At 38.2% G+C, this 24974-nt stretch overlaps 1 protein-coding gene and 1 long non-coding RNA gene across 2 annotated transcripts; both read left to right on the top strand.

The window, feature by feature from the left end:
• Positions 1–10305: 10305 nt before the first annotated feature.
• On the top strand, positions 10306–15904 carry LOC139722744 (uncharacterized). The gene is made up of 3 exons (XR_011710305.1): positions 10306–10433; positions 15014–15153; positions 15821–15904. It is a non-coding gene; the product is annotated as an uncharacterized lncRNA (long non-coding RNA).
• Positions 15905–15913: 9 nt separating this feature from the next.
• LOC139722743 (peroxisomal biogenesis factor 19-like) lies at positions 15914–24276 on the top strand. The gene is made up of 6 exons (XM_071634027.1): positions 15914–16033; positions 18736–18833; positions 20839–20994; positions 21749–21925; positions 22512–22556; positions 23906–24276. Exons 1-6 carry the CDS (start codon positions 15961–15963, stop codon positions 23984–23986), a joined length of 630 nt encoding a protein of 209 aa, XP_071490128.1. The 5' UTR covers positions 15914–15960; the 3' UTR covers positions 23987–24276.
• Positions 24277–24974: the final 698 nt, after the last annotated feature.

Raw genomic sequence — 24974 nt, 5'->3', positions numbered from 1 at the left:
GACATCACTGCTAAACAGTCTGAGTACAATGATACCCGACTTGGGAGTAAACTAAATAACGTAGCTGAGGTGCACATGATCCTGTAGTTTCGCGAAATAAAATACGGCATTCGTAGCTTCCCGTGTACCGAGAACGCATCATGATTATGCAATGCAACACAGCGACAGGCTCAATGCACCACTCTCCGCGATACATTGCTCGTACCCGTAGTGCGTGTATCATGTCTCCGCGAACGATCAGCTGGGCCAGCGAGAATGCCCACTGTGCTACCACAGATTGTATTAGTAGAGCAGATAATTGTCTTAATATTCTAAAGAGCAGACAGGTTTCTACCTTTGACCTCTGATGACTTTGAGAGGTCAATGACCTCAGAATATCAGAATATTAAAGTATGACATCATTGGTGAAAGGTCAAACATGGTAAGGATGTACAAAACAAGAATATCTGTGTACAATGACATCGTCTTCATATTCCAAGGCACACAGACGAGTTTCTGCCTTTGACCTCTGATGATCTCGAGAGGTCAATGACCTCAAAGTATCAGAATAGTTTGGCATCATCAATGGTAAACATGATGATGTTTTAGAGAGCACTCGTAGGCCCTGTTTATTAACGAGCCATTACCGTTCACCTATGAAAATCACACAAGGTCAAATACCTCGAATGAAATGTGAGGATGTTAATATTGATATTGCGATACTTAATAGTTAATAATTGTTTATAATGTAGGGCTTACAAACCATGCATTTCTGTTACCAAAAAAGTGGCTACTCATTCCGCAGAACTTTTCAGGTAATTATCTAAGTCGGGTATGTGCACAGAGCAAGGGGTGTCGATCTGTTTTCACGTGGGGGGGGGGGGGGAACTTTGAAAATATGTAAAAGCATAAGTTCATGGTGCAAAGGAATGAAGCGGAGGGGGAGGGGGAGGATGTGGGTGGGGGATTGGATTTTTTGCAGGTTTAGACCTGAAATCAGTGATTTAGTGTAGCTCTTGTTTAATGTGTGCGTCATCACGTACGGAAGTTGATGGGGTGTGGGCGCATCTCACCTACCCTCCTCCCAAAGACGAAGTTTTTTCTTTTTTTTTTTTTTTTTTTTTAAGAATCTGATGCATACGTTTTGGGGAATATTTCGAAAATTATGGATCACCAAGGTGTACCAAGTCTATATGGATGGGAACCCAGCAAGCGCAGCGTTGGCGAGGGTAGGGTATTCCACTCCCATTCGACAGAGCTCTTGTATTTTGAGAAATGAGATTCAACGACCTGGCACACAGGCACTTTTGAAGGAATACCTCGAAATTTGTATCAAAAAGGTGTAGTAAGTCAGCCATCTATGGAGGAAGACCAATCGACAGAAGGATGTGGGTGGAGGTATCCCCCTCCCACATTATGGAGCTTTTGCATTCTTTTGTTTGCAATTCAATGATCTCGTGCCACTCTTGGTTGAACTACCATTTTGAAAAAAAAAAGTCCATACCCAAATGTGTAGCCATAATCAATGCATGGAGGAGAGGTTGATACAGCGAGAGGAGGGTATGAAAGGGGCTGTCCCCCAATCCTTCCCATGCGAGGGAGCCTTTGCAGTAAGAATAGAAATGTAAAAAAAAAAATCTAGTATACACATTTATGATGGAATATTTGGGAAATTATCAGTAAAAGGAGTGTACCAAATCTAAGGGTAGAAACCGAGGAGGGATTGTTAATTGAAAGATTATACACTATACCCCTCCAACAAGAGGGATTTTCTTTAATATGTCGGAACTGAAATTAAAGATCTAGTACATAATTTGTGATGATATAGAACAAAAATGGGACAAAAGCACTGAGCATATATGGAAGGGGACATAACGAAAGATAGTGTGGGGGAGGGGGTATGCAAAGGAGATTCTGGTGCATACTATAGCTAAAATGTTCAGTGACAATTCATTTTTCTGTCAAAAAAGTGAAGAAAAAAAATCTCAATCTCAGGAAATACTTGGAGGCAAAGTTTTATGTCCCCACCATTCCCCCTCCCATATTTTCTCGGGAGGCGGGGCAAATGCCTCTTGCCCTCCAAAATGAACAATCGTGCATATATAGGAAAGCCTTTTCATCTTTGGAATTCAAATAAAAATATCTCTTAAAAATATTTTTCATAGAATAAGGGAAATTATCATTCCCCAAAGTATGTTATATCTGTGGAAGGAACCAAGCAGGGGGAAGGAGTCTATCGAAAGGAGATATCCCCTCTCACAGAAGGGAGATTTTGCATTTCAGAATTAAATTTTAACAATCCGATGCACACTTAAAGTGAAAAACTTGGGCAGTTTTCTGTCTAAAAAGCAAAAAACAAAAAACAACAACAAAAAGTAACAACAACAAAACATAGTCCACATCTCAGAATTTAATGGGGTGGGGGTCAACTATCCCTGCCACCACCCCACCCCTCCTCCAAACTAATGCCCCGGTATGTGCATGTGTTTTATTCCACTTGTTGAAAAGAAGAGAGAGTTTTAAGAAACAATATTGTTCAGTGGTCGCTATCCCAGTCAAGTAAATTGTTTATCAATAAGGTGATTTCCTTCACCTGTATACCTTAAGATGATGTAGGCCTGGTATTTGCCTTGCACGTTATTACATCTATTTCTTTTTTAGTATTCTCGTTTATATTTTGATGTGAAAGTTGTTTACTTTGCCACGATTTTATTTGTACATAGAAAAAATAATCCAAGACTGAAAATGAAACTGATACAATATTTAAAGGGAAGGTAAACCCCAAGAGCAATGTGGATTGAGTGAAAGTAGCAGCATTAGTAGAACACATCAGTGAAAGTTTGAGGAAAATCGGACAATCGATGCAAAAGTTATGAATTTTTAAAGTTTTGATGTTGGAACTGCTGGATGAGGAGACTACTAGAGGTTATGACGTATGAGTGGACAACAATACCAAGAAAATATAAAGAAAATTCCGCAAAAATCCCTTTTTCATGAAAATTACAAATTCCATCAACTTGATATTGACATATGTTAAGGGTAGCAATTATTCTTCCTGCTTTCTGAAAGCGGTTGGTCCATTGCTCTTTCATAATTCTAGAAAAGTGAACTTTTGTTGAATTTCCTTTATATTTTCTTTGTATTGTTGTCCACTCATACGTCATATCCTCTAGTAGTCTCCTCATCCAGCGGTTCCAACACCAAAACTTTAAAAATTCATAACTTTTGCATCGATTGTCCGATTTTCCTCAAACTTTCACTGATGTGTTCTACTAATGTTGCTGCTTTCACTCACTCCACATTGTTCTTTGGGTTTACCTTCCCTTTAATGATTGACATGATGCACATATTGTGTATTTCTATAGCAATAAAAGTGAGCAATTCAAAAGGCGTGTACTCATTTCACATGAACATTAGCGATGACCCTCTGACCTCTGGAGGATATTGAAAGATATGCATCAAAATGTAAGAATATTGATGTCTGGTCTCATTGGTTTGTAATGGCCTGCTGCTTATGAAATAATAATTATATTTAAAAAAATGCATTTTGTGTGTGTGTGTGTGTGTGTGTGTGTGTGTCCAAAATTGTATGCAGAGTATTCCACACACAGTTCAATTTTGACTTCCATCTAGGACAATGAGCGGTTACTTTTTTCTCAACTACACTGTAATATCAAAATCTATTGAAAAAACACGGTGGCGGCTGGGTCTAACACATTATCATTCCTTTTCGTTGGAGATCTATGCGGGATGGTCAAAACAAACAAAAAATAGATATCTCAGACCTAATTGTTATAACAAAGCATCATATCCTCATATACCCAACCCAACCCTCTATGCCCAGACAATGTAAACCACCCCATGGACTTACTTGGAGCTTTAGAATATCCTTTGTCAACAGAGAGAGACATCCAAACCTTTGCAGTGCCGACTAAGATCTGCCATGGAACTGATTGGTATTGGCTCTGCATCACTGACAGCAGATCTCGTTTCCTATTCTCCTTCTTCTTCTTCTTCTTCTTCTTCTTCTTCTTCTTCTTCTTCTTCTTCATTATGCTGTGTAATCTTGTAATATTCTGCCATGGAGCCTTTTCTTAATTGGTTAAAGAAGGTATCCAAAGAGCTATATGAAGCAAAAAACAACAAACAAATGCAAAAACAAAAAGAGAGACATATGTATCTTTAATAACAGAGCTGAATATTGAGTATCTCTCTCCTGAAGTGTTTCAAAGAGATACAAGAGATAGTGGCCGAGAGTAGCCGCCACCTTTTTTGGGAGTAGGCCTACTTTGTGTTCTTGCAAATGATGCCTGACATTTTTGGTCATTTGCCCTTTTTGAAGAATGCAGCAATAGAGCCACAACTTCCTGCGGAGTGGATATTGTGGGGTTCTTGATGCAGAACATCATCGCTGAATTTGCCTGAGCTGTACTTTCTTACAGGGATTGCCATTATAGTTTTGCTTTGTTTTGTTTTTCAAGTGTGGCTGTAACACTGCTTGTTTTGCATATGATGGTCATTGCAGCTAAAGAGTGCATATCTTCTCTGGATCATTCCAAACTTCATGATGTTTCACCTGGGTGAATGGATCCCAGATGATGCATGCATATTCCAGGACAGTCCTGAGCGGCATGGAGTAGCAAAACACCTGAACTTTATGATACTCGTATCTTCGTCTGGAGAGAGTCTTTGGTTGAAGTATAACCTTTTAAAGCTGCTGTGGCGATTTGATTCCAGCTGAGCCTCCTATTGGAACTCCAAAATATTTTGCACAATCCGCTTTCTCCATGGTTTGCCATGAATGCTTATCTATTCCCTGGGTAGGTCTCGGATGGCAATAGCTAGTTGCAATACACAGGATTGCTTCATGTGGAATGCATGTTGGGCCTCACAGTATGTCGAAGTTTTCAAGATGGTCCATGATGTCGCAGCTGTGGACTGTATACTCCAGGACCATGAGTCATTCATCGCAGTCATACTGTAACAACCCACCAGCTTTACACTGGCCAATACAGGCCCACCAGCTGGAAACTATGCAAATATTGCCCATGAGCTTGACACTTAGGCAAACCAGTCCCATAATGAGTCCGACAAATGGGGGAAAAGATCTATGAGACTTACACTGAATAGATTAAACACTCTGTATATCAGTCTCGTGGACCTTGTTTTCCTCGAGTGTCGAGATAATGGCCATATTTGCTAGTCTACATAACTAACCCAAACATAACAGTTGTATTTGAGGTCACTGCCATCACTCAAGAAACTTAAGCTTTATTTCTGAAGTAATTGACCTCTCACATTTCAGAGACCTGTTACTATAAACCAATGCTCTGTGGAATATGCATACATACTTTGATCAAAACATCAATGCGTGATTTGTACATGATTAAGCATTTACGATTACACCAATGAAGCCAAACATCAATACAGGTAAGCCTACACATGTGACCTCAGTGACCTCTCATTGTCCTGAGAGGTCAAAGTTGGATATAATGCACAGGCTAATGACCAATGTTCCATGGAATGACAAGATTCTTCTATTATAGCATAAATGATTGTACATCGGGTATTACAAAGTTGACCATTGACTATACATAGAATATCAATATTCTGATATTTTGAGGTCATTCACCTGTCACCTTCCACAGAGGTCAAAGGTAGAGACACGTGAGTAATTTCTCTTGCTCTGTGGAATAGGAAAACAATTCAATTGTAATACAAATGAATATAACATCTAAATCATGTTTGTCATCAACCAATTGCACCAAATATCAATGTTCTGACATTTTGAGGTCATTGGCCTCATCATAGGTCATCTGAGGTCATCAGAGGTCAAAGGTAGAAATCTGACTCGAAAGGCTCAGTGGAACATTGAGGCAATTCCTCTTACAAAAATTAGTTTTTAGTACATAATTATCGTGTTTCAGTTATGAGTGACGCATTAAAATATCAATTTTTTTGACATTTTGAGGACATTGACCTCTGAAGGTCATCAAAGGTCAAAGATAGAAACCTGTCAGGGCTCTGTGGAATATAAAGACAATTTCACAGTGACAAAAATTAAGTTTTAGTACATCATTACTGTGTTTTATCATTAACCAATGATGCAAAATATCAATTTTCTGACATTTTGAGGTCATTGACCTCTGGAGGTCATCAAAGGTCAAAGGTAGAAACCTGTCAGGGCTCTGTGGAACATAAAGACAATTTCACTGTGACAAATATTAAGTTTTAGTACATCATTACTGTGTTTATCATTAACCAATGACGCAAAATATAAATTTTCTTAGATTTTGAGGTCATTGACCTCTAGAGGTCATCAGAGGTCAATTCAGACTTACCTCCCGATCTTAAAATTAATCTTATAGCATGTACTAACAATGGTGAAAGTTTCATGCCTTAGTCAAATTTTGCACAATTCTTCGGCTTATCTGCTCTACTATATAGAGTTCTGTGTGTGCGACCTGAGCCTGCGAGCTGGCGCGAGCTGTGTAACCCGTATACATCGTGTGCGTGTGTGTGCGTCCAATTCAGAACGATGATAGAGCTTTCGCCACTAAAGCGGGAGTCCAGCGCGCCAGCGCGCAAATGCTGCATGTTGTTGTTTGTCTTTTGTTTGTCTTTGTTTTTTGTGCCGCTCTCGACGTCGACACGGAGGAGGAGCGCGGCCGAAACCCGGCCTACCGAATAGAAGAGACCCTCCCGCTGCCGACGGCACCGGTCTGGGCGGCCCCGATCCGACGGCTTCGGAGGAGATAGCTCAACAAAAAACAGCTCTCTCGATTACTGTATATAGATCTTTGCCCCTTCCCTTCCTCCCCCGTCCGCGCTCATGGTCCTCCAGGATCGACGCCCCTGCATACGAGGGTGCTTTTGCATTTTTAGAATTCAGATGAAAAAATCTCGTAAACACATTTATGATGTAATCTGGGAAAATTTCAATCCAAGAAGTGTATACTATTTTTTTTTTTTTTTTTTTTTTTTTTAGGGAGAGTGGGAACCCTCCGTTAATTGAAAGTATGATATCCCTTCCCACCCACGGAACATATTTGCATTTTTTTTTAAACTGAAGTAACAGACCTGGTGCACACTTTAGATGAAACATTTCAAAATTTGTCAATCTAAAGTGTATCAAGTAGAAAGGACTGAACGGGGAGGATATAGAAGGGGTTAGGCCTATCCCCCTCTTACGCGAGGGAGATTTTGTATTTTCAGAGTTGAAATTCAGCCATCTTTGGGTGAAATATTTAGACAGTTTTCTATCAAAACAGTGAAAAACATTTCCACATCTCGGGAGTTACGAGGAGGAGCATGCATGATATGTTTGTCCCCAATACTTTTATGGGGGAACCATCCCCCTCATCCTCCATCTGACGCCTCTGCATAATTATGAGGGAGCTTTTGTATTAAAGTGAAAGATCTGCTGCACACTCTGTGATAAAATATAAAAATACGTCAATCTCAAAAGTGTGCAAGGTCTATCGAAAGGGACTCAGTAGCGGAGCTTTTGCATAGCTTTTTATTTATAATTGCAATTCAACGATCCGGTGCATAGTTCTGGTGGTAGTTGGACAATTTTCCATAAAGAAAGTTTGAGATTTGTCCTCATCTCGGGAATTGCTTGGGGGACAAATTGTCTGCTCCCAACATTTCTGTAGGGGCGGGGGCCGTGCCCCTTTGCCCCATCGTCGTTTCAGGAATGATTCAGGAAATGGGGGGGGGGGGGGTGTTCAATTATGGCGGTATAGTTTTTGTTGTTTGTTTTAGGGCTTGTTTTCGTACATATAGTTTGCAGATGGTCACGAGTTGCTCGCGTCATAGCATGTTTACATGTAAGCCTATGTTTGACGTTGTCAACATCTGGACCATACCTTATGTTGATATTACTTCCTTCGCGAGCGAGCGAAGAGAGCCAGCGCTTGAGAAAATTATGTATACACTATCCTACAAGATAGAATACTGTTCAGCGCTGTTACCTGTCTGAAGGCGGGCGTACGAACGTCATACAATATGCCAAAATTGATACAATCACATTTCAGCTTCCTCCACTTTTTTTCTCAAATTTCAGGGGGGAGGGGGGGATGATTGTACAGGCCATCCCCCCTCCTCCATTTCAGGGGGGGGGGGATATATCCCCCCCCCCCCCCCCCGGATTTACGCCCATGCCAACAGCCCGACAGCCCGACAACCCGACCTATACCGACCTACCGACCGACCGACCGATCGACCGACCGACCGACCGACCGACCGACCAACCGACCGACAGACCGACCGTCCGACGTACCGGGCGGCCGGGCACCCGACTTCAGAGTGATTCCTATTTATTCCTATTGTTGCGCACTATGTGTCAGTGGGGGTATGAAAATAAGCAGCAGTTGACAGGTTGATTTGACGATTTGAATACTTAGTTCGCCATATTCTTAGACTCAATGCATTATCATTAATTTTTTCTTCTATTGTTTGTTGTAATTAATAATATACAGAGTCACAATTTGTGTATAGTCAGTCATACAGTTAATGTACATGACAAATCAATCTTCATGTTTCTTCTTTTTAACAGATCTCGCTGAACAGAGTTTGAGCAGCAGAACGTGTCTTGCTGAAATCTATTTTAGAAACAATGTTGTAAAAGAAAGACATATGAGATACGCTAGACATTTGTTCTAGCATATTTTCATACAGAATTTTCAAGAATTTAATATCTAAATATATTGGGTGATTTCAAGTTCGGTGCTAGTGCTACTTGTGCTAGTGCTAGTGCTAGTGCTAGTGCTAGTGCTAGTGCTAGTGCTAGTGCTAGTGCTAGTGCTAGTGCTAGTGCTAGTGCTAGTGTTAGTGCTAGTGCTAGTGCTAGTGCTATCTCAGCACTAGCATCAAACTTGAAATCACCCAGTGCCTTTATTGAGAATAACGTTATTACTACCTGAGACATTATGTGTCAAAGTTTTTTTCGTGTATAAAGAGCTGAAAAGCATCGTCTATAGCAATTATCCTTTAGGCTGTGCCAATGAGTCAAATATAAACAAATTTTGAACACAACCAATGGACAGGAAATAAACGAGGCACACACGTAAAGTATTATGGTGGTTTACGCTACTGTAGTTATCGGCAGAGCCTTCCAGGGATCACACCTGTAAATAGAATGGACTGTCCCAGACCCCTTCACGAAATCGTACCAAAGATACCAAAATAAATGAAGAAATGAATCGATTAAAAATCAATGATTCAGTTTGGCAAAAAGAAAAGAAAAAAAGATATATATATATATATATATATATATATATATATATATATATATATGTAGCTGTAGATGCCGAGTACGAATTTGCATTTTGGTTGGAAGATGAAAGTTTTTCTCATGGAATTTGAGGGGACTATTTCATTGGGTGCGTGTGCGGAAAATTATAGGTGATTTTTATTTTATTTTTTTATTATTTTGTATTTTTTAGAAGAACACGTAGTCTGGCTTTGCGGACCCTTGGACAGAGTTTGAGCCGGAGAACCTGCCTTGTAAATTTGATGGATGACAGGGTAGGCCCTATAGCTCACTTATCCAAGTTAGTGAAAATGAAACACCTCATTTCTCCCAGCTATTTTACAGATTTTTCTTCTTTTTTTTTGACATTTGAATTTTAACACACGACTCTATGGGGAATTATTTACCCGTGTGAGCCCTATAGAGAATGCACGCAATGCACACACGTTTATAGGGAGTATTCATCCTATACAAGCTCTGCTGGTTTATGTTGATCTATTCTGTCGAATCCATCCCTCTCCTACCCTCCTCCTCTCCCCTTATCCCCCCTCTACCCCCCCCCCCCCCCCCCCCTTATGTTCTTGTGGTACTAGATCTTGGTAAAAACTAGTCCTCAGTATCAGGCAACTTTGATGATTATGTCATTTTAATGTATCTCTTGGTTTGGGCTACCACTGAAACAGCTCCAAATACATCAAGTTACTCTGTTTGATAAATAGAAGTGTTTTACCGGACTTTGTAGGCAATGAGGTGATGATGACACCCCCTAAAGGATAACTACATGCATCTATGTATTCATCTCATGAAAAAAAAAAAAAAAAACTAATCAAAACTGCCAGATTTATTTTTGAAAAAACTCCAAAGGGCATAAATTCTTAAAGAGTCTCTTTGAGAAACTTTATAACCTTTGAATGTGCAATTTCCCATATGATGTAGGGGCAAATATCATCAAAAACACATTTCTGATATCAAAAAGTCAAAATAAGAAAAATGACCTCTTTAATATGGCTGGTTATTGGTATGTTCGCACGCCATCTACGTTTGCTAGCAGTATTATCAAACATGGCAGCCAGCAGAAACTCGGAAGATGCGAGCAGTTTATCAACACAAACAGACGAAAAACCCTCGAAGGAGTCCCTCGTTCACAGTACTTCACCTGAAAACAAAGATGACGCTGATCTTGATCACCTCCTTGACAGTAAGTCACCTATCTTTTTACATTGATTCATATCTTTTCTGGCCGTACAGTAATTCAATTTTCAAGTCCGAAAACCAGACAAAAAGGGGGCGTCTGACATGTAGTCCCATGCGATAGTTTTCTTGCTGGAACGAAGCCCACGTCAATTTCCCACCCGCATGCCGCACCCACCCCTTCCCCGGCGCCGGCCGCGGCTCTCCGGCCTCCGGTGCCCCCGCCCAGCCAGTCGAGGGTACTCCTGGGTTTAAGGGGGCTAAAATAAGCAATAGGCTTCTAACGTCAGCACAGCCCCTAACCCTAAACCCTAATCCTAACCTAACTAAAATTAAATAGACTAGACTAGATCTAGCTAAATTACAAAAATGTAGACCCTATCTCTTGCATAGTAAATTTAATACACAAAATTGAGTCTTGACTTTACGACTTTGTACACAACACGACAGTCGCAGGGCTCTGCCTCTCGAGCTCTCTAACTCTGGTCTAACGTCACTTGAATTAGACTAGGTTCTAGGTCTATCTAAACTTTATCCTATGGCTATGCACTCCCGGGTTAGCAAACTCACGATAGGCACTGTAGAGTGTACCTGTGTAGTTCGCCGTCCATAGATAGCGTGCCACGTTTTATTACCATTTATAGCGTTAGCATACATATGATGTATATTAAGTGTAGTGTACTGTAGTTATGGGTAAACTCGGCCCCCAGCGCGCACATTATAGATACAGTAGTTGTAACGTGCGCGCTGGGGGCCGAGTTTTACCCGCTAGGCCGAGTTTACCCATCTGGCATAACTACGGTAAATGTATATCATGTGTTAACACACTTCAATGTAGGAATAGGATGCATCATGCATCATCGCATTTGAAAAACTTTGTCAATCTGCCACCTGAAATCCATTTGAAATCAAAAACATTATCGCATTAAAAATGGTTTTGTCACCTGGTACATATGGTAAAATATTTTTGGATTACAATCATGTATTTATGGAGGGAAACTTGAATTAGAAATGTCTTGAGATCTGGATGAGAGTGATGAAAATTTGTCTCTCCGGCCCAGCTGTTCTCCGACTGATTGCAGCACGTTACATGCGGTGTGAATGTCTGGCGACTTAATAGTAATTGACATTAGATCTACACATTTTGTAGTCTAAGATATACCAGTTTGGATCCAAAAACACAGAGCTACAGCGACACACGTCGATCATATAGAGTATTGAGTTTTGATTCATGTTGATTCATGTTTGTCACTTCGGACTCATCTGCATGCTGTAATGTTGTACGGGATTGCAGTAGTGAAGCTCAGCAAATGATCTCGGGAAAAGCTTGACCCTGCACAGGCTCTTCTTTTCAAGAAACTCCTTGGCCTCAACAAAAGTGCTGTGAATGAAGCTGTGATCCTTCTGACAGGCATCCTTCCTCTCTCCCTTCACACTGATCTCTTCACTATCGGGCAAGTCCAAGATAACACGCACGTTACGTATGGGACATTCAGAGACTTTTATGACCTGAAAAATAGTGTTAATGGCCTTTGATCATATTGAACTTCATCATGGTGATTGACATCTAGGAGAAGTATAATCTTGTAAAAAATTGAGAAAAATGACCTTGACAATTATATTCTAAAAGGGAAAATATGTGCCGTTACGTATGGGACCAGAAAAATTTTGTTTTTTTTGAACATTTTTTTCAACCTCAAAACTCTCTGAAAGTATATCATTCTACAACTTGTAACTCACTGTGATGAAAGTCACAACACTCAAGATTATCACAGGTAAGTTTCATGTCATTAGGCAAAAAGCTCTAATTACAGGTTCTAATTAAAGACAGACATGACGTGTTACGTATGGGACAGTTACGTATGGGACAGTTTGTCCCCCATTCATTTAGTGTGTGAAGAACCATGTTTATGGGTATTTTGCATAATCATTGAAGTAGAATCAGTTGAAACTACTCAAATACTGATCCAGATTGTCAAGGAAACAATATTCCCCAAATATTCACCATCATAATCATATTCAATCATATTTTTATATTTTTATGACCAACCTGGGTATGCATGCCCTTTGTCCCCCATTCGTTAAGTGTGTGGAGAAGCATGTTTATGGGTATTTTGCAAAATAATTTTGCAAAATACCCATAAACAAATTTTTTGCATAATTATTGAGGTGGAATCAGTTGAAATTACTGAAATACTGATCCAGATTGACAAGGGAACAATATTCCCCAGATATTTACCATCATAATCACATTCAATCATATTCTATATTTTTTATGACCAACCTGAGTATGTATGCCCTATTTTTATCAGGATAGTTACTACTGAAAAATTGAATACCTGGTAGTTTAAAGTGTTTTCTTCCATTGATGAAGGGCAGTTTGCCATTTAGTTTCAATAAAAAACAACTTGACACAAGAAATATTAAGTTTAATAAATAAGCAATACCTGCTGCGTGGAACCCCAGTGATCGAGTAGATACATTGTATATGATGTCTGTCTAGCAGTCAGGTCATTGATTCGAGTCACACCTCAGTATGTATACCCATGAATTTTGTTGTGGCTACTACTGAAAACTGAATAAGGACAATTTGTGTATCACTTGCAATTAAAAAAAAAATCATTTTACCTTTTATATTTTTTTTCTATATATATCACAACCATTTCAAATTGAATCTCCATCACATAAACTTTGAATTCCTCTAGTCTTAGGATTTTATGCTCCTAAGTAATTCATATAATTGGTTTCCAATCATCTCTTTAAATGTTGAAAACTGAATCCCCATTTCTACAAAAAACTACAATGTATACCATCCCTTTAATGCTGATTTTTCATTGTGTATTTTGCCATTTTCCCCTCCCCCTTTCTGAAAATTGTTCAGTCAAGTTCATGTATTGTTTCAAGTGTCTATAACTCAAAAAGTAGCTACGATGTTGGGATGCTTTCTTCAGGATGATTGACCATTTGTGTACTGAGAAACCTTCCCAGCTAGCTACATGCATTCACATGCAATATGTATGAGGATGTCCCATACGTAACGCATTTGTCCCATACGTAACATTATTTCAATGCCTAATAAAAAATATTTCTTTTACTTTTTTTTCTCTTTTCTCTGGTATCTAATTTCTCTAAACAATAAATTAGAACTTTCCAAAAGGGCATTAAAATAACCTTAGCAATTTCAGAATAAACCTAAAAAAATGACCTCATTTTGTTACGTATGGGACATCTCATGATAGGACACGAGCTAATTTGCATAATCATTTGCATAATCCCTAAATTTTCATACCAAGTTAAACTATGTGATGAACTTCTTATGTCCACATATTAATCAAATATTATTTGCTTTCCTTTGAATTAATATGAATTTTTATAAAATGTCCCATACGTAACGCTGTGTTTCACATATATGCAAATGAAGCCCTTGAAATTTGCATAAATTTACATAATATCATTTTTTCCTCCATGGAAATCAAAACTTCAACTCATAAGCTTCAAAATGATACCAAACATGTCAATATTGAGCAAAGATGAAATTTTGCCTTCTGAGGGGACCTTATCTTGGACTTGCCCTATCCTCTCTCTAGGACAACTAGTCACACTGTCTTCAGACAGATTCGAGCACAGGATCCTCCTCCATGCACTGGCAAACAACACCCCCTCCATCCCCTATTGGAAGCAGCTCCTTGCCAAGCTCAATTTACCCCCTCTCCTCCCAGACACCTCCAGCTTCAAGTCAACTACCCTAGCTGGAAAAGGGGGGGGGGGGGAGGGGTCTAGGCCCTCCCACCTCCAGATTTTGGCCGTCAACAACGAAAATTGGCACACACATTGCCTATGACATAATCTAAAGTATGGTACTACAAAGATAATAAAAAATATATATAATTTTTGCTAAATTATGCTAATTTTTATATGCATAATGATCCCTGTATAAATCACTAAATAAAGCTCAAAATGGGCACATTTTTTGTGTAAATATTTTTTTGAGTGTCCTGAGCAAATATAAGAGAAAAAATTGTGCCATCAGAAAAAAATTTCTCATTTTATTGTTTTCTGAATTTCTAATGTATTTCTTTGTTTTTTGACTGTATGGTTTTGATTGTTATTTTCGATGAAACTTGTCTGCGACATTGTTCCGAACAAGAAAATATGTTATGAAATAATTTTAGCCGATAAAACCCCCAAATAATTGTGCTTTTATGAAATTTGCCTGTAACCACAGTTTGCATTGAAATTGTATGAATTCATGTTTTTGAGCAATTTTTTGTCTGACATGCACGTATAGGTACATATTTATACGCAACTTCGGAACCTTGCGCCCGGGCATCGCAAATTTGATGTCAAAAGATGCAGATACTCAAAGGAAAAAGTCATGAAACGTCGCGGCGATAGCTTTTCGTGTTAGTGGTACATCGCGCGGAATGTCAAGGGGGGGGGGGGGGGCCTCAGAGCCCTTCCCCCTTCCCCTCCCTCCTCCCCCCTCCCCCCGGCCTAGTTAGGATTAATCATAGGTGTATGCATTTCTGGAGTAAATTTTATGTAACTGAACATAATTTATCATCCTACTCTGGTCATGCTTTTCAGGTGCACTGAGTGATTTTGATGGACCTCTTCATCCCCCGTCAGCTAGTGCCTCGTCACAAGATGGTGGTGCCACATCAACTCCTGGACTGAACATTCTTACTACAAAAGTGCAAGATGCAGAAGAAAAGAAGGAAAATAAGGTGACCTACATTGTAACCATGGTTTACACACAATTTTGACTCTGATACAGTTTAGATAAGATGTTGGTTTAAGGGGATTTTGTGTCAAGAAAATACAACTACAATGTAAGGACATTATCTGGTATCAAATCAATTCACATTCATTGAAGCAAGGTGACCAAGTGTTTAAATAGTATGTCTGCCATTCAGTCAGCAGACCCAGGTCTCAGGCAAAGTTCCTGTCCACTCAAAGACACCGGACAGCACTTTGAAATAGTTTGAACATGGAAGTCGTTTGCCTGAGTCATATCTAGTGGGTACACTGTATGACCCTTTGTGGAAAAATAAAAAACAAACAAAAAAACAAACAAACAAAACAAAACAGAACACCTGGGTATGTTCCATAAGGCTGTTCTTAAAGTTAGGAATGACTCTAATAAAATGGCTGGTGATCAATTTTTGTGATGAATTATTGAAATTCTGATCTACATAGGCAAAGCACATCAGAATGTGTTTCAATTGTTCTTACATGTAGGTCATTTGTATGAAACACCCCCTGGTCCTATAAGTGTGAAGCTCTTGTACAACTGTACTTTTCAATTTCAAGATGAACCAATCCATGCCAGCTGTTTGATATGGTGTACTTCACAGAGGAAAACTTACAAATATTTCATTGACTGTGTAATAGGAAAGCAAGACTCCTTCAAGTCAAGATGCTCTCTTTGAAGCTCTCTTCTCTGAGAGCCCTGCTGCTATGCAATCTGAGGCAGAGTTTGGCAACGTTCTCTCGGATTATTGTCAGATCTCAATCTTGGAGAGGATGCAGGCATGCCAGCTGACCTCCAGAAAATGTTCCAGAACTTAGCCGAGATGGGACCCATTCCACCCACACCATCATCAGGTACATGTATTTTGCTGTCTTACACTTTTTGTATGCTAACTTAACCCTTACTGTACTAGGCTATTTGGCTCCATGAAAATACTGGGGGGGGGGGGGGGGGGGGGGGGCGGGAGCCCCCCCCCCCATTGATCTCGGAAACGCAATGTCCGATGAACTTGAAAATTTGCATGCTGATAGATCTTCGCAAGCTGAATCTGATAGTGTAATTTATTTTAATCAATTATGCAATTTTTTTTCATAATTAGCTAATTGATTATTCATAATGCGTATTTTATGCATTTGGGGGATATTTTCATAATTTCAGCCTAAACAAGTACAAAATTACATGAAAACTGTGTAATGATGAAGAATAATGTTTCCCAAATGTGAAATAAATCAGAGAGAGAAAAAAAAACGAGAAAAAACAACTTTGTTGTTATGTTTTGTATTGTTTTTATTTCTTATGTTTTCTATTGTTTTCTATTCCTTATGTACATGTATATCATTGTTTCTAAACTTTGCCCAATTTATTTTAGAACAATATAGAAGCATGAACCAAGTGGAAAACCAATTTCTGAGCAAAATTTATAGAGTAATGCAAGTCATGGTCTATTGACAGTATGTAACTGTACACAAATATATGCAGCGATTAGCCGTTTTAATGACATGCGCATACTAGTTGGCCCATAACATCCCCTAGGTAGGTCCGATATGGACAAATGTGGTATCAAAATGTGCGCAAGACTTCAGGGGAAAAAGTCATGAAGCGAGAATCCGAAGTTCTCAGCGGTCGCGATGCAATCGCCAAAAGTATGGGGGGGCCAACCAGGCCCCCCCCCAGTGCAGTTAGGGTTAATAGGCCGTGCTATTTAGGTAAATCTTAGAGCCGGGAAGGGGCCTCCCAGGCCCCCCCTCCAGATCTCAGCCGTCGACCGCACGATCAAGACGAAAATTGGCGCACACGTTGCCTATGATGTCATCTAAAGTACCACAGAGGTAGATTTTTAAGAAAGATTATCATTTATGCTAAATTATGCTAATTTATGAATAATGATGCATGAAATCAGACAATTTGGTATAAATCACTATTAAAATAAAGCTCAAAATGGACACATTTTCTTGTGTCCTGAGCAAATATAAGAGAAAAAAAAATTGTGTCATCCGAAAAAAATTTCTTAAGTAAATTGTTTTTTAAATTTCTTATGTATTTCTTTGTTTTTTGGACTTTATGTTTTTCATTGTTTTTTCGATGAAACTTGTCCGCGACTTGTTCCAATCAAGAAAATATGTTATCAATTGATTTTAATCAATAAAATCCAAAAATAATCATACTTTTATGAAATTTGCCTGTAAGCACAGTTAGCATTGAAATTCACGTTTTTGAGCGGTTTTAGGTCTGACATGCACGTACATATTTATTTGCAACTTCGGAACCACGCTCCCGGGCATTGCAAATTTGATGTCAAACAATGCGGGAGACTCAAAGAAAAAAGTCATGAAACATCACGGCGATAGCTTTTCGCGTTAGCGATACATTGTGCGGAACATCAAGGGGGGGGGGGGGGGCCTTGGAGGGTTAAATGTCTAACTTAGATGTAAGTGCGTAAACTTGGATTTTTACCCCCCCCCAAAAAAAAAAATTAAAAATGACGGCTAACTCATGTAAGTCAAGGCAGTGCAATGGGATTTTATTGGAATATCATAGAGCTTCTTTGTATGAAGAGTTCCAAGAGAAGACGTAATTTAGCACTTTTCTCAAAGGAACATTATTAGGACATGTAGGAATCTTGGCACAGTGAATCTTTAGACACACATTATTATTGCTTTGCTTTATTTTCTTGTTCTTTATTGAAATGATTTATTCATCGTACCAGGTTAAAAAGTAAGTTCTAAAGGATGCAGAATCCAGGCTTGTTACAAAAATATTAAATTCTGATAGATAAGTTACAGTATGTGCATAATGTGAGTCACATAGTAAATCCATGGCTGTAGATACTTTAGAACCTAAAGATGCAAATAGTATGATGAGTATTAAAGGTTCTCTTTTTTGTTTTCATTTTCTTTTCTTCTATGCATGATTCATAAACAAAATAGAATGTTAATAGCCTTATAAATTTGATAGTGATACATGTGTGCAGGCTTTCTTCTGTTAAATCAAAATAATCCCGTCTTCTTCCTTTCTTGATTTGTCAAAATGTCTTCCAAAGTCAACAATATGATAAATATGGTAAGATATGATCGGTGATTTTCACAGAGTCATTGAAAACAAAACAAAACAAAACAGAACAATTGATATGCTATGCCAAGATGCCATATCTCTCCTAAGATGATGACAAATGTTGGTTGTATTGACTTGAAGTCACTGAATTAGGTTTTACCCCTTCGTGCTGGAATCATTTGCACAATTTGATTTTAATAATTCAAAGAGGTAACATGTTTGAAGTGTTTAAAATAATGGAATTTGCATAACAAAGGGTCCTGGTAAGGAACTGTGCTATTCAAATGGAAATCTTTGTTCTATTTTTCTGTGATTTTATTTTTATGTCAGGTACATGTACAATAGGTTTTAGAAAGAAAGGCCAAAAGAGCTCACCAATCCTCAATCTAAAAAAAAAAAAAAAAAATGGAAAAAAATTGATGATAGCTTGATCAACAGGTGAAAGTTTATAGACTTATTGACCCTTTCACTCTTTGCTCTCTCTCTCTCTCTCTCTGCCATTAAGGGGTGTCTGCTGATGGGAGTACTGACAATCCTGATGAACTGACTTCCACCTTAGCAGACACAATGACCAGACTGGCACAGAATGCAAGAGACTTACAGGTAAAGAAGGATACACAAAATCCGAATGCAAGAGACTTACAGGTAAAGAATGACACACAAAATCAGAATGCAAGAGACTTAAGCCTGCCGCACACTACACGAATTTGCCCCAATTCACCGGTCCTAAGATCTTAACCCCTTGAGAGGACGATTTGATTTTTGCTACAGCACGCATTTCCCATAGATACCTGCCCAAGTATACTCGGGGACTCGTCCTCAACGGGTTAAGACTAGAAGTGTGACGACACAGTCTTGCCATTTTATAGTTGTAAGACTGGGTCGTAGCGCCAGTCATAGAGATTTGACACGTTGAATTTCTACAACCGCTCGCAGGCTTTCAGACATTCACAATGCAGTACTTAAAGGACGAGTTCACCTTCATAGACATGTGGGTTGAGTGAATGCAGCAATACTAGTAGAACACATCAGTGAGAGTTTGAGCAAAATCGGACAATCAGTTAAAAAGTTATGAATTTTTGAAGTTTCTGCTCAGTCACGGCTGGATGAAAAGACTACTATAGCTTGTGATGTCACATGAGTACAACGATATAAAGAAAGAATAAAGAAAATTCAACATATTTCCATTTTTCTCGCATAACAAAAGAACACTCGACTTTCTCTCTTTCAGAAGGCAGAGGGAATAATATTATCCTTAACATACGTTAGTAGCAAGTCGAAGAAATGTGCACTTTATTCAAAAAGTAAAGTTTTGTGAAATTCTCTTTTTATTTTCCTTATATAGTTGTACGCATGTGACATCATACACTGTAGTAGTCTTCTCTTCCAGCAGTGACTGCGCAGATACTTAAAATATTCGTTACTTTTGAACGGATTGTCCAATTTTCCTCAAACTTCCACTGATGTGTTCTACTAATATTGCTGCATTCTCTCAATCCTTATGTATATGAAGGTGGACTTGTCCTTTAAAATACAAGCGCACGCAGTGCGCACTGCGCGCGCTTTACAGTCGTAAGCCTACTAGGTTGTATAGTGTGCGGTGTCCGGTCGTACGACTGTTCTTAAGACCCAGCTTGGCTTAAGACTTTAAGGCCAGTCTGATCATGTAGTGTGTGGTGGCCTTTACAGGTAATGAATGACTCATGAAGTCAGAATGCAAGAGACTTACAGGTAAAGAATGGCACACAAAATCAGCATCAAATAGAGCAAGTGTATCCAGACTTTTTCTTCTTCCTTTCTTTCCTCCTTCTGTTTTTTTCTCTTCACACACTCTAAACTTGAAATCTAGGACTTCGGTAAAAACACAATTCAAATGCGCATTGTTGGTCGACAATCCATATTGAAGTAATGTCTTTCAAAGGGAGATCTTGGTTTACTGTCTATAAGTAGCATTTTACATTTTACGAACTGAATGTCACAGTAATTTACAAAATTATAGCTTCAGCCAAGATGAGAAACATAGGTGTGTGACTGTATAGAATACAGATTTTGTGTAATTTGGAACCACTCTATTTGATTTATTAAAAAAAAAAAGTACTCTGGAATTTTCAAGATGGTATTACTTGTTTGTTATGCCAGTGTTGGTTTTTTCAATTATTAGTACTCTGTCTTGATTTGAGAGAGTGGGAGAGGAAAAATGATTTGAGGAGGAATCAATTCTTAAAGTATCAGCACTTCTTCAAAATAAGACACTGTCTAGCTTCTGCTTCAGTCAGTTTTTCTTTGAGATTATGGAATGCAGAAGAATATTTCATGATTTGCCTAAATAAACAAAATAGACATCTCTAAATAGCTCTAAATCACTGTGAAAAGTAATAATAGTTCTTCTAAGAGAGGAATTGCCATGTGCAAACGCTGATTATTGATGAATAACAATGAGTTTGGTTAGGCACAAACTTGCTAGGACTGATTTTATGGTCAGAATAGTAATCCAAAAAATGTTTTTATTGATGATACTGTACAGCCAGAGATTTGGGGATTGTGTGTGGCATTTTGATCATGACAGCATGTATAGAAATGTGAGCTAAAACGATATGTAATTTTCCAGGAAGGTCAGATACCGGATGAAGAGCTCCTGAGATCACTTGGAGGAATGAATCTTGAAGAGGGAGATGCAGAACTTTTGCCGATGGTTCAGACTATGATGCACAGTCTCCTCTCTAAGGACGTCCTCTACCCGTCTCTTAAGGAAGTTGTGGACAAGGTTTGTCTGCATAGCATTTATCTCATCTTATGAGCTTTTTTTAGTTGACTCTTTCAGTTTAAAGGTGGTCGACTGTTAATCCATACTTACATACCAAATACATGAAACATTTTCCTGCAAAAAGTAACAATCACAAAACGCCACCACATTTTGAAAAACAAGAATAAAGTCTGACAGTGAAATGCTGTACCATAGTAACATTGGACTACCCAATTCATGAAGAAAGATAATTCTTTAGGATATGCTGAGGTTGTGAAACTAATGCATGTATGTTGAAGAGCGGGAAGGACTCATGTGGTCTAAAAACTTTTTCCTTGGCAGGGTGAGATGAATTTCATGTGTTTTAGATTCCTCACAGTCAAAGCATAGAATTGTGTAAACAAGAATGAAAATAAAAGAAAAAAAATGAGTGTGACTTTGATGATGATGATGATGATAATAATAATAATAATAATAATAATAATGATAATAATAATAATGATAATAATAATAATAATAATACTAATAATAATGATGGTAATAATAATAATATTAGGTGAATGAATGAATGAATTAGCTCTACTATCAATTGTCTGTTATATTTTTTTGCATACTTTTAATAGGTCAAATTTATATCAACAAAGCTGGAGTATTATTTTTTGTTATTGTGTTTGTTTGGTTATTGTTGTTTTTATGTTAATAAGGGTTTCTGAAAAACAAAACAAAAACCTCAATGCAGTATTGTTTGTGTTCTTTTTTCATGAAATACACGTAGTACCAAGGTTGGTTGGATGAGAACAAGACAACAATAAGCAGCTCTGATCACCAGAGGTACAGTGAGCAGCATAGAATCATGATGGCTTTATGTACTGAGTATGAAGGGGAGCAGGATTCTGACAGTGTGACAGTTCGTCAACAAAGGATGACAAAAATCATGGACCTTATTCAAAAGGTAGGATTTCCAAGAGAACTCTGGCTATTAGAAGGAAGATAAACTTTTTTTTTTTTAATCCTATTAAGAAGTACATAGACATCAATGTTGATTTTGATTTATTCTACTGAAAGTTATTTAACTTGGTCAGGTTGGTAAACTGGGCCTATCCCATAGAAAGCATGAACACGACAGTTTTTGTTTGGTTCATTCAGCTCTGTCTGGCAAAGAATTATGAATAGAATATGAAGGGATGTGAAAATAGCTCTACTGTCATGATGTCAAGAAGCATTGCTAGAACCTGTTTTGTGGATGTGAAGATGTGATTTGGGTGAATACATGCATTGAAATCATTCTTTTCATTTCTTCTATAGAAAATCTCGACTAGAGATAGACTGTAGCAAGTTATGGAGCACCCACATCTATACGAAACTTTTGTGTGGATATTATTCAAGCAACACTGTGCACTATTTTTCTTTATTTTGTTTTTCCCTATAATATCAGTGCACATTTATGCCATGCATTCAAATCAGTTATCTGATTTCTCCCTTTGTTCAAACAAAAATATATAAAGATATAATTTTTATAACTTGTTTGTGTATAACAGATGGAAAGTCTCGGTCAGCCCCCAGCTGAAATTGTTGGTGACATGGTAAATACACTCATACATACTACTCGATTTGATTCAGAATTCTGATTCAAATTTGCACCTCACAATTAATGTAGTTTTGTTATTTTTTGTTTCGTAGTCCTGAATAACCCTAGATAAGCTGTCTTCTATGTTCCTGTATATTCCTCATAAACCTCATTGAAATGTGTTCCACATTTCACACAACCATAGTAAGATTGCTGTAGTGAAATGATTCCCATTGCTGTAATGCACAGAATGGAGTGAAAAAATGTCTCCTCTTTTCTCTCCTATCACCTCTCTGTGTGTGAATCTCACAACTGTATAGGCTTGAATCAATTGCATTGGGAATAATAGAAACGAAAAAATACTGACACCAAAGCTAACGCCAGAGCCCCTTCATTCACTCACTGTATATGAACAATCAGCGACATAAATAATTGCCGTTGGTGTCATTCCATTAACCTCTCTCTTTTCATTGCCAAAAGTAAAAACTTACTGGAAAGTGTGCATCAAAGTCCATAATTCTGCATCTTTAATTATGTACAAGGTGTCGAGGTTTTTTTGTTTTTGTTTTTGTTTTTTTATCTCAGATTTTGAATTGAGGTTTAGTTTTTCCGATGGATATAGTTCTTTGATATGTAGGCCTAAAAGAAATGTTTTATTTATGTTGCAGGACGAGCTGTCACGATGATTATGAAAAGAAGGATGAGCTGTTATGATGATAATTATGGAAAAAAAAGAAATATTGCTCATTTTTATTGAAATTTGGCACATGTGATGAATGTGATGTGCAGATGGGTAATTTTTATTTTTTGTTTTTTAATCAAAATCAATATATGTAGATGAAATAGTAATGGCACTTTTCAATGATTAGCTGTGTAATGATATGTTGACAGTGAATTTTTTTGTTCTTTTCCACCATTTTCTTCTTTCGTTTCTTTTCTTTATGATAAAGTAATCTGAGTAATCCGAGTATTGATCGGGCTGGTACCCTCACTGATAAAGTTTCATTATCAGTTGTAATAGTAATTATATTATTTTTTCAGTATTTAGCAGTGTTGCCGTGTTGACAGGATAATTCTATCTCTTTTTTGTTTTTGTTTTTGTTTTTGTAAAAGCAATTCTATAATTGATTGGGCTGGTCCCCTCATTGATCGACCACTTCTTGTGATTTGTCACATGTGACTACTGTAGTATTTGTTCTTTTTTAATATCATGTCTTTATATCATTGTTTGTACAGGGCACTGAAATAGTCTCTCTGTTTTTATGACTGATTGCAAAACATGTGCAATTCAGCCTTTGGCTGCCAGACATGACTTTTAAAAGAACCTGTTCAATTCAATTCAATTCAATTCATATTTCCTTACAGAACACCGGTTTGACATTTGATGAAAATGGACTGCCAAGAATACCAGGTTTACCCAGTGGAGAGCAGTGTGCTGTCATGTGATGTCACAACTAGACTGTACTTCAGACCCAGAACAATGAACCCATTTTTGAATGATGAGACACTCAACATTGATTGGTGTGATTAACAGAAACCCAGATAGAGCTGATGTAAAGATGATTGTGTGCAATGAAAGCTTGGACATCATAGTGATCCTCTCCTGATAGGAGCTGACATGGTCAAGATCTTTTCCAGCTTAAAGAGATTTGGAGTTCACCCGTATGCAGATGCATCATTGTCAACTCCAGTGAAGAGAAGTGCCAAGATACAAACCATTGTTGATATGGATCGAAGCAGTGGTCTCTAGCAGAAGGCTACATCCAATGACATCTTGGGGGAAACTTCTTCACTTTTTAATGGATCACTTTGTAACCGACCAAAACAAATAGATGCATCAGAAGTGGTGCCAATCCAAGGGATCTGTCAATCAAGTCTTTTTTTATTAATTATTTATTATCATTATTATTATTTTTTTTTTTTTTTAATTGAGCAGTCATGGGTGGCCGACTCAAATAAAGTGTGTGTGATTTTTAGCTTACCTAAGCTTTGGTGAGCCATTGCAGTTTTAGTAACTTACTGTCTGCTGAATGTTACATGCGCTGTGTATAAATTTTTTATGCTTTCACCTTCTTGAACACCCTGTGAAGGATTATCAATTTTTCATAAGGTTGGGGGGGGGGGGGTATTCCAAAGCCTCTGAATATGTAGGAGTCTTCTCTAGAACCAGAAGTGATCAAGTGAAGTTAATGTTATGAGTAAAAGTACAGTAGGTTTTGTTCATGATTGGTCAACGTAGGAGTGCTCCCTTGGATAATGTTCAAGTCAAATGTCTCTCTGATATCAGAGACTGGTCCAGGATGAGAGAAATGATTTCTGGTGTCCTTGAGTTGGTGTTTTCGTTTTGTCTGGTATATACACTGTATTCTTTTTATTGGGTTGGGGGGTGGGGGGGGGGGGAGAGAAATTCATTATCCTATACATTTTGAGCTGG

The sequence above is a fragment of the Diadema antillarum genome, unplaced genomic scaffold, assembly GCF_040938485.1.
Source record: "Diadema antillarum isolate AM-2024a unplaced genomic scaffold, OU_Dant_1.0 scf00000170, whole genome shotgun sequence".
In the NCBI taxonomy this organism is placed as follows: Eukaryota; Metazoa; Echinodermata; class Echinoidea; order Diadematoida; family Diadematidae; genus Diadema; species Diadema antillarum.
The sequence above is the reverse complement of the archived record's forward strand: the minus strand, read 5'-3'. Positions and strand labels throughout refer to the sequence as shown.